At 25.7% G+C, this 12042-nt stretch overlaps 1 protein-coding gene across 1 annotated transcript; it reads right to left on the bottom strand.

The window, feature by feature from the left end:
• Positions 1-10173: 10173 nt before the first annotated feature.
• On the bottom strand, positions 10174-11460 carry LOC113798003 (uncharacterized). The gene is made up of 2 exons (XM_027348479.2): positions 11326-11460; positions 10174-11266 (listed from the first exon to the last, which is right to left on the bottom strand). The coding sequence occupies exons 1-2, from the start codon at positions 11341-11343 to the stop codon at positions 10574-10576; spliced, it is 711 nt and encodes a 236-aa protein (XP_027204280.1). The 5' UTR covers positions 11344-11460; the 3' UTR covers positions 10174-10573.
• Positions 11461-12042: the final 582 nt, after the last annotated feature.

Here is a 12042-nt window from a genome sequence, read left to right as displayed (position 1 = left end):
ATGACATCCAATACAACAATGAAAATAATATATTTGTTAGTGAATGGGAAACAGAACAACAACACAAAAACTCGGTATTTTTCAAAAAAAAGTAAGATTAATGTGTTTGATGTGTTTGGTGATAATATATTATCGTAATATGAAATAATATAACAATCATAATAGATTGAAAAAAAAATTTCATTGCGTGTCTCAAATGAATCAATCAACTTGGGATCAATCAAATTTCAATCAATTTAATTAATCATTTCGAAAAAGGGATTATATTTTTTAGATAAACAAAACAAATATTGAAATTTAAATTTGAATCCAAATTAGATCAATCCATTATTAATTCCATCGTCATTTGAATTGCCTATGGTCAAAAACAAATTGCTTAAACAATAAATTTGAAAAAAAATATAATTTATTTAAAAAATTGGATTTGATGGATTTAAAATTTAAAAAAAAAATTCATTTCATTTGCCCGATTGTAACAATATAAAATGATGATAAAGTTGAAACAGAAAAAAATCCACATACCACGATAAAAAAAACAAGATAATATGACCACATAATCTTGTTCTTGTCTTCATCATCATCATTTTCACAAGCTCCGGAGCAAACAAACAAACAGATAAATAACAACAGAAAAAAAACGATAAAAATGTCAAATGAGAAAACTAAAACAAAGCAAAATAAAAAAGGATTAAAAGTTGTTCGAAGATTATCCATCATCATTCAATCTACATCAACACATTCATCATTCATTGCACATGAAGAATTTCAATTCAAATTTCCACATCCGATTAAATCAAACATACAACAACGGAAACAAACAAACAAAAAAACAATAATACTAAACTAGACTAGACTTTTGATTATTATTTATCATTAAAATTATAATAAAGAAAAAAAAATCAAACGAATTTCAATGTTTGTTTGATAAAATGATCATAATTAACATCGATCATCAACATCATACAGTTCATGAATAATGATTATAATGAATCGATTTAAAATCTGATCTACTATTGAAACAAATCAATAAAATAAATGTATTTCGTTATTATTTTTATAAACTATTTCCTCTATTAGTTGATTGTGAATTTTGGAATCAATTTATCATCAAACATACAAAGGTAATTTGGAAGTTAAGATCAACTTTATCATCATCATTATCCTTATCGTTTTTTTTTCTTCAATGATAATAATCCTGATAATGAATGCGACAAATCAATCGAAATGAAATCACAAAAAAAAACAAACAAACAAAGAATGAAAATTTTAAAATATTTCTTTCAAATCACAGTTGGTGTAGTTGACCTTTTTTTGATGATGATGATGATCAATGATTATGGGCGATGATATTAATGATGATAGGATCGACTTTGGTGAATTGTCCATCACTTTTTTAATTTATTTCTCCAATAATCGATTCATTTTAATATCTTTTAATTGAAAATTCTTTTCACCTCAGAAACTGAATATTCCATTCATTTATTATGAGTGTGCGTTTACTTTATGATGTCATAACGATGATCAAATCCAGAAAATTAGGTAATTAGATGATAGGAAAAGAATGAGAGAAAAACATACGAAAAAAAAACATTAATTTTTTTCTAACTAAAATATTCAATGTGAATTTTCTTTAAAAGAAAAAAAATGAAACTTTGATATTAATAATGATCATCATTATACATGATATAATTATGTATGTGTATATTTGATGTAATGAAGCAAATGTACATCAGGTGAATTGTCTTTTTTTTGTTGTTGTTGTTGTTGTCGGCGAGAATGTAAAATTAATTGGTCAATAATGATCGTAATCATTATCATTGAATTGAAAAGTTTAGTGGCTTTAAATTGTCATCGTTGTTATGATGATAGTGATGTTAATAGTGAATTTTATTTAAAATAAAGAAATTAATAATTCAAATTTCTCACCACATTACACGACAATCATGTAAACAATTTTTCAGTTTTCACATTTCATATTAAGATATGTAGGAAGTAGGTGAATGTTCTTCATACTAAATGAACTTTCTAATGTTTTTTTTTCTGTTTTCTGTCATTTTCATAAATAATTTTAGATTCAATAGAATTTCAATGTTATGTTGAATGATTTTCAGTTGATCATATGGTCCAAAAAATCAATGAATAAATAAATCATGTTATACATTGAATGGATACAATAATCAAATTATTATTAATATCTAGAATTTCCTATCACATTTCCATATCAGACAATTCAATCGGATTAATCTGCAAAAAAAGAAAGTGAAAACAAAAACAAAAATTAAGCATTCGAATATGATTATAATATCAAAATGAATGAAAGAAAAAAAAATAACAAGAAATGATAAATGACATTTTGTTCTTAATCACATTGCGAATCGATCGTTGAGAATCATTTTTCTTGATGAACCAAAACAATTTTTGCTTTTTTTGTATAAATATTTTAAATCTTTTTGTAAATATGTATAAATCCAAGCTAAAATCTTGTTTAAAATGATGATTTTTTTGTTGTTGTTTATATTCAAATTAGAAAAAAATTGATTAATAGATTATATGGATCGCTTTTGAATAAATGAACAAATAAATTCAAATGAACATTGAAACAATTTAAATCTTAATGATGTAAAAAACATTGCATTATAATCCCGAATAATAATAAAAAAAGAAAGAAAAACAAAATATTTAAATATTTCTTTTCATGTTGATAATCATCAAATTGATGAGAATTAAAAAGTCAGTTAAGTCGATCCATTTTGATTAATTTATTGTTTCATTTTAAAATTTCAATCTCATTGATCATCATCATCATCATCATCTTTTTATTGTTTAGCTTGTCATCATTAAGAACTAGCAACAAAAAAAATGATAATTTCGAAATAGAAAGTTGAAACTCTATTTAAATATCTATCTTGAAACAACAAAATGATCCAGAAATGAAAATGAAAAATAAATATCAAACATCAATCAATTGAAAATGAATGTACACAAATAAAAACGTGCTGATGTTTTAAACGAACAACCATCGTATGTACACACACTTAGATTTTATGTTGACCGTATCGCTAATGGTTTTTAGCAAAATTTTTTTTAAACTTATTTTGAAGAATTTTCAATATCTAAAATAAATTCATCACCAATAAGATTTAGTAATTTAAGGAAAATTTCCGCAAAATGTTTTTTTTTGCTGTGAAATTTAAAAAAACTGATAATGTTATCTTGTTTGATAACCGGCATAATAATTAATCTTGAACCTGGAACTTTTGTTTAGAAAATTTGTTAGATTAGATTATAAAACAAAAAGAACAGAACAAAACAAAACAAAAATGAGAAAAAAAAGCAGAACAATTATTATTTTTTTGGATTTATAATAATGAAAAACAAAAATTTCGCATCAACATTTCTATACTTGGTTAGGTTTTGGATCAGACACATATCATGTTGATCGTTTTGTATGTTGATGTTGAGATTTAATCCTTTTCAAGGTTAATTGATATAAAAATATGTTTTTTTTTCTTTACTCTTTCTCTCCTTATTCAAGTAAGTTTGAAAAATAAAAAAAATGCCAAATCGACTGTGGATTTGTGTTGAAATACAAAAAAATAAAATAATAATGTTCATTTTTTTTCTCCTCCTCTTTTGTCTACGATGTTCCAAGATGATAACACAATGATAATGATGATGATATTGTACAATTTAAACCAATTTGTTTCAGAAAAAAAAACTAATCCCATGCTCACCACTACTAATATTGAAAAGTTTTTTTTAAAATTCATTTTTGATCCAAAATCATCAATCAATTTGATTAATAAAAGTACGGTAATATCATTGTGTAATGTCCATGCTTTTGATTCAAACAAACAAAAAAATCAAAAATTCTTCAAACCGAAATCACAAAACTATTTAGAGCATCCCTATTGACAAACTAACAAGCCAAAAAATTAAACCAACAGCAACAACAACAACAATTGATTAATTCCATTCTTGAAATTTTCAATTTCATTTCATTTTTGCTATTATTTCCAAACAACATTTGTTTTTTACAATCATTTCATCACTTTTTATTCTATTTAGTTTGTCTTTTGTGTTTTTTTTCAATTTGATTGTTAATATAAGTTAAATTTCTAATTTAAGCATCTAATTTTAACAATAATTTTTTTTGTTGTTGTATCCAAAATAATTTATTTTAAACGTATAATGATTACGAATATTATTTTGGAATGTTGCAACCGAATTTTTTTTTTGAACGAAAAAAAAACACAACAGACTAACCAATGATGATGATCATGACGATCATGATAATGATGCTGATGATGATGATGATAATTTGAAAATTTCGATTCGATTTGATTTGATTACAATCTTGTTGTTGTTGTTGTTAATGTTTTCTATTCTTTTGTTGTTGTTTTATTATTTTCATTATTTGTAATTTTTGTTTTTTTTTGAATTGTACATTATGAATGTTTAAAACAGCAACAACAACAACAAAATATTGATGAGAAATGAAATGAGAAAAAAAAACATCCAGAAGAACAAAACAAAAGTGGAAAAAAAATCACATAATATTCGTTTCGTGTATTTTGTTCTTGTCATGAACTTGTTCGCTATGATCTTCACATCACATCAACACATCATACCATTGTGTGTGTGTGTGTGTGTGTGTGTATGATACGAATAAGTTAAAGGAAAACCGCCCGAAATTTATCATTAAGAAAAGCATTGAGAAAAAAAAATCTGAGATGATCGCATCAAAGAAATGGATTTTTTTTTGTAATATTTTTGCTGTTGCTGTTGTTGTTGTTCATTGTCGGTTGTTATATAACAAGATTTTTGTTATCAGAAAGAAAATATAATATCTCTTTCATTGAAGGAAATTAAACATTTTAGCGATTCTTGAAACGGGAATTTATTGTTTTTTTTCTCTCTCATTCTCTGAAATAAATCAATACATGTCACACATAAACAATCACACAGCAAATCAAATCAATCACAATCAAAATCAGTGAAAAGAAAAATAAAACACGAAAACTGATCACGCATTCAGGCTACAAAAAAAAATATCAGTCAGTCAGAAAAAAAATCGCAACTGTTTCAATATTGTTCCAATTGGAATATTTGAAAATTTTGTCATTTTTTTCAACACTGTTTCGGGCTACAATTTGTTTGTTTATTTTTTGGGCAATCCTTCCATTACTACTCCTCCATTGATCATTTTGTATTTGATTTCATGGTATTTTTTGCATTGTTGTTGATTCGATTTTGATCGCTGTCGTCATCATCAATAATGATAATGTTGATGATCATGGATTGCAGCAGTGGTCATCATCATCATTATCATCATCATCAACAAATGTACAAATAAACAAACAAACGATCAAACTAAATAAATATAAAAAAAATCATGACAATTTTATTTTCTACATTTATTTCTTTTTCTTCGAGGATGACCATATCTAATCTGGGACATAATATTTGTATATATAGAAATGAAATTTAAATCTAAAATTTTGTGACAAATAAAAAAGGAATTGTCGAAATTTTTGAAAAAAGTTAGTATTATTTTTGTTGTTGTTCATTCAAATCCTATGATTTTAACCCGGTTTATGATTTATAAAATGACGCCCCATAAATAGTCATTGAGAGTGGACATCAACAACAACATTGTGTTTTGAAAATTTATTATTATCATTTTTTTTCTATTTCATTGAAAAAAAAATTTACATAATATTCATGTCATGTTTCATTTTTTTGGCGCCTGTATTACGATTATGCTACTAGCTTTGAGCTAGTTAAAATGTTCCAGATTAAATGTTTTGTCACTATGTTGAACACTTTAAGAAAAAATTGTCATTTAGCATCCATGTGTGATCCATATTTTTAGCTTAATCTTTCAGTAGATAGACTCACATCAAACTTTGTGACATCGTGGGAAACGATTTGCACTAAATTTTTTTTTAATTGTTCATATTATACAGTTAAAAAATAATTCTCTTTTATTATTATCAAAGAGTTATTCGATTCAAAATTTTTAAGAATAAAATTTTAAAACTTATCCACTCACACACACACACAAAATGTGAGTTGTAAAATTATAAAATTTGGCAAATTTTGGAAAGGTGGAATTTTCGCTACGGTTGTTAACAAACAAAATTTGTTGTTGAAAATAAAATTATGCAAATATATCAATCATTTCAATGAATGTCATTATAGATGATAAATTTCATAATAAATTTTATTTTTTCTTCAATCTTTTCCTTACATTCAAATGATAAAAGACAATAGAAACAAACAATGTATAAAACATTGTCATTCTATTCATTGAATAGTTGAAAATTTAAATTTAATTTCTTTTTCTTTTTTTTCAGAAATTCATCAACTGAAATAGTTGTTTGTTTGAAAAAAAAGGTGAAGATGAGGAAACTATCAACATAACAAAACAAAACAAAAAAAATCGATTCAGTTAATTATTCGATAAACTTGGATTTCTCTCCATCACTCTCTGTTTTCATGTTTGATGTTAAAAACGTTTTTTTTTGCTTGTTGAAATTAAATTCTTTGAAAAAAACGACAACGACGATCATTAGTTATAATTGAGTGTATAAAATTGTAATTATTCATCCAAACTGATAATATAATAATGGACTCAAAACAAAACAACATCACACAAAAAATTACCTAATGAAGATCAATTCACAATTTACACAAATTATATTTGATTCGTTGAAAGAAAAGACTTCAAAATTACGCAATAATTGACAATTACATTTGATGATTATTATTATTATTTTGTTGTTGTTGATGATGATGACGATGATAATGACTATTATGATGAACGCAAGATTTAGCGCCCTTTGCCGTTTATTTATCTGTGTGTTTAAAGTTGTGTTTTTCTTCATTATTTTGGGTGTTATTTACTGTTGTTTCATATTATCAATCCAAATTCATTCAAATCGAAAGAAGCAAAAAAACAATATTGATCATTATGATAATGATAATGTCTATGTCTATCTATGTAGTATTTTGATCATAACCATTGTCATCATCATTATTGTTGAATGTTTGTTTCATTTGATTCGTCTGGTTTCCGTTGTTGTTCAATTGTATCTTTTCAAATGTTTATTTGTTTGAAATTAACAATGTTTTTTCTATTGTCGTCTATCGTCTATATAGATGATCAAAAGATGATAATATTACCAATGGCAATGATAAAACCTTTTTGAATTATAATCTTCAATATGTTTTACGTCTTGTAACTTAAGAAATAAAGTAAATAATAATAAAAAACACAAACAACCGATTTGAAACATGGAAATAAATTAACAAAAAAAATTATTAACAAAAAATAGGAGGTGGCAAATGGTTGTTGATGATAATGATGATGATGATTATGATGATGATAATTGACCATGATCGACACACACGATTGAGGAAAAACAACTACAATAACATACCTAGTTAACAATGTCCGCATAATTTTTTTTCTTAAATATCTGAAAATATAAAAAAAGATCAATTATAGATCAGGTGGTGTTTTTAACAATGTTACAAACATTTTTTCTTCTTCTTAATCAGCATTTAATCATAAGTTATTCGATTAGATATGGATAATAATATTATGTGTAGGTGGTGGGGATGGAAGTGTTACATTCGCTTCAAAAAAAATGTCAAAGGTGAAAAAAAATGTTGTCTATCATTCCGATTGGTCCCGTTTTTTTTTGTTTGTTTGCTTGACAATAAATCACACGGATAAACAAAACAAAAAAGCCAGAAAACAAAAACGTTTTTCCATTATGCAATTATCCATTTCACACTTTACAATAGGAAAAAAATTAAAGATTATTAGATTTATAACAAACAAAAATGAAAATGCAAAATGTCCGCCTGATAGATCCGTTCGTAGATGATTATCAACAAATACACATCACACATACAAATTAACACGTGTTACTTGTATATACAGTGTATTTGATTTTTTTTCGCCTTTTCTTTGACAATATATTATGGAACAAAATGTATATTTTTTCTACAAAATGATGAGCAAAACATAAAGATGATTGGATTGGCCGCATTTTTTTACTTGTCTACCTCAGGACGACACATGTCAATCATTCATTTAGAATTGGATGAAACGAATTTGTTGTTGTCGTTTTTTTTGTGAATCAAAAAAAAACAGTTGAAATTGGTCGCGATGACCGCGAAAAATGAATGAATGAATGAATAAATTCACCAATCTTCGTGATGATGAACTGTTATGATTTTTTTTTCATTTTTGTTTTCCATGTTGATTATGATGATGATGATCATAATAGTGATTAACAGGTAAAAGAAAAAATTTGTTCATTTAAAATGGAAATGTTTTTTTTTCGTTCGAACAAATAAATGTTAATGATGGATAAAAATCTGAAAATAATCAATCGATTTTCTACCTGACTACTTGAATTTGATAATGAAATTTTTATGTTTTTTCCTACCATAATAATGATAATAATAATAATCTTATTTACTTAAAGCCAATAAAAAGATGATTGATCTTTTTCTTTATTTTTTTTCACATACGAAAAAGGATTTGCTACATATTTATTGATCGTAAAAAAAATTCCAGCTAATTGATTTGTTATATGGGGGAAAAAAACATTTATTACATAATGAAATTTATCAATCAATTCGATAATTTGATTCGATAATCGTTATAAACGTTTTGTTTGAAACAAACAACAAAAAGTTTTTGGAATATTTTCATCAAACTAAATTCATGGTACCATTCAGTGTCATCAATTAACTTTAGTTAAATAACACGCAAGTATTTTCTTTAAAATTTTATTGAAAAAAAAATTAAATTGATAAAAAAAAACAATAATAATTAGAATTTTTTTCCAAGGAAATTTTTTGTTTTGATACTGTTGACGCCCTGTTGATGAATGAATGTTCAATGTTGTTGTTTGTTATTTATTCATTAATCCTGCACGTAATATTCAAACGATATTGTCATTAAAGAAATGAAAAATGGTCAACTTGGACAAATGAAAATTGAAAAATATATTCAACGATCCAGAAAATTTGGATAATTATCACCTCTATTGTTGTTGTTGATGGTGATGAATAGAATGAATGAGTTTATTTTGTTGTTGTTGTTTTTTTTTGTTTGTTGAAAACAGGAAATGTAAATTTTCATCCATGTTTGACATCACATCACACATCAAGATGGAATATCGGTAGCATCAATGATGATGTTGTTGTTGATTTCATCAACGACAATTATTATTATCATCATCATCATCATCTATGTGATGAGATAAATTATTTTTGTTTTACTTTGTGTCATTTTGTTGATTATAAATTGAAATAAATAGTAGTAAACAAAATTTCTATGTTAAAAAATTCATCATGTTTAAATTACAATTTACAAACATTTCATCGGCATTTATTATCATAAAATTTTTGTCAATTGTTGTCTGTCTAAAATAAAAAAAAAATCTGTTAAAATGAATCATCATCCTTTGATGATAATGATGATGACGGAAATGAATGGAATACAACAGGCAAATGAAAAAAACAAAATTTCAGATAATCAATTCTTACAACAACCTAAACACATGACATTATCATAATGTTAATCATTTTGTTTTTCTGATTATTTAATACACACACAATAAATGTCCTTACATATCTTTTAATCGTAATCGCCTGCATATGCGATAAAAAATCCTTGATATGAAAATCAAGATCATTTTGAATGGACTGAAAAAAATGTTTGATTCCCACACTGAAAAAAACTCCTAATAAACAACAACAACATAATCACACTTAATGCATCAATTCCTTCATCATTCTTTGTATTTGAAAAATAAATTTGTTGTTGATTAGAATCATTAACTGATTAATGATTCTAATGCCGGCAAATGTCAATCTATGATCATTGATTCAATCACTGACTATGTTTGAATGCAGAAAATCGATTTGAAATAAATAAACAAATATCAACGATGTGATCAATCAATTTTTTTTTTGTTGAATGCTATCAACAATCTATTAATTAAATGCCTATTCTTATTTTTATTTGATTAAATCATGCCACACTTTTTTTTCTTGTATGTATGATTGAAACAATGAAGAAATACATCAAATGATCTAGATCATTTATAACCAATCAGTTAAATAGATAATTAAGGATAAATATGATTAATGTAAAATGATGTGAACATTTATTTTTGTTTCAAAAATATCAATAAATAATAAATGATTTGAAAGAATTTTCTTTCTTTTTTTTTTTTGATTAAGTTTTGTTGAATGAAATAAAAATTTAACGTTTTATCATCAGTCAAAATAATAATTCCTCATTGTTTATTTGGTGATGTATAAATGATGATGAAAATTATTTTTTGTTTTTGTTTTTGAAATTCAATTATTTTTGTTTTTATGTTGATTGTGATTTCCACCCGTATTATTGTTGCTTTTTGTTTGTTTGTTTTCAGGAAATGACGCCAAATAAATGATAATAGTGACAATTATTGTGAAATAGTCTGTCTGATTATCATTCAGATTGTCATCATCATCTTACTAATTAAAAAAAGAAAAGTATTTAATAATTTTTCGAACTCCAATAAATTGATCGAGCTGTTTTGCTTGGATAACTTGGTAAAGTTGTTGGTGTTTTAGTTGGATAATTTGGTAATGATTCTGGTTTTGTTCTATCGAATGAACTGCTACCGGTAAAACCACCTCGTTCATCATTTTGTTTAATTGCTGGTGCATTTGATGATTCTTGTTTTTTTGCTATGATTGTTCGGATATCTTCGGTAACTGGTTGAATTTCCTGTACAATTCTTCGATATGGTTTAATTATTTCACGTACTTCCTGAATGATTGGTTTCACAACACGATGACGAAGATGTTTTGGATGATCTTCTGATGTGGATTCTTCAATTCGCTCTATTTCATTTCCATCATGGTTTTGTTCAATTTGTAATCGACTTGAAGCAGATTTAAATTGCATCACTAATGGTAATGAATTGGCTCCAACTTCAATGATATAAGGTTCATTTTGATCCAAAGGAATATCAACTGGTACAATATCGATTGTTTGACGTGTTTTAACAGCCAACGGTATGACTCTACCAATTCTATTTGATCTCATTCGTTCATTGTCAAATTCATCCGAACCAGATGAACCACCTTGTTCATATTGTTGTTGAATAATATTTTTCGATGGTGATGAATATGATTGAGCCGAGACTAGAATGATGGCCACAATAAGAACCAAAATTGTTGAGGTCTAGGATTTTTCAGTGAAATTAGTTTTTTTTTGTTGTTGAAAACATAAAATTTACAAACCTTGATTGTTTTGAACATTTTTGTTGAAAATTTGTTGTTGTTAAATTGGATTTGAAAATTTGAATTTTCTACTTGGTTGTTTGATGATTGATTCAATTGTCATGATGTCGGTTTATATAGTCATTGAATAAACAAAGAAAAAAACGAGGTTCCTTTAGTTTTGTATATTTTTGTTAACTTGATTGAATTCAGACCAAATAATATCGATGATCACCGGTCGAATCAACTGTTAAAACTAACTTTTTCGTTGTGTCACTAACGTTTTTTTTCAGGTTATTTTTCATCTGATTTTGTTTTTTTTTCATATTACGTTCCATTTCTCATGGAACATAAGACCCGGCAGCCCCAATGAATTAACATAAACGAAAAACAAAATAACATCGATATTAGGTTTGTTTTATTTGCCTGATATCTTTATCTTTTGCAAGGTTTGTTTGTTTGTCTGTTTATTTCAACTTTGGTCGATGAAGATAAACATCAAAACATAGTGAAATAGTCTGAAAATCATTTCATTTCATACATCATAGTTTCCAATCAAAATTCAATCGAATTTTCGAAGGTCTTTTTTTTCTTTTTAAAAATTAAAATCAATAATAATTTTAAAATTTCACTATCATTAACTTTTCACTTTTATTTAGGATTTTGTATTTTGAAATTTTTCCTACTATCTTCAAATGAAATACGGAAGAATTGTACTTTATCATTACCTCTTTATAT

The sequence above is a fragment of the Dermatophagoides pteronyssinus genome, unplaced genomic scaffold, assembly GCF_027571235.1.
Source record: "Dermatophagoides pteronyssinus isolate colony J.1.1.1.1 unplaced genomic scaffold, Derpt_VIB-CSIC_2022.12 sq0003, whole genome shotgun sequence".
NCBI lineage: Eukaryota > Metazoa > Arthropoda > Arachnida > Sarcoptiformes > Pyroglyphidae > Dermatophagoides > Dermatophagoides pteronyssinus.
This window is presented reverse-complemented; position numbering and strand designations above follow the sequence as displayed.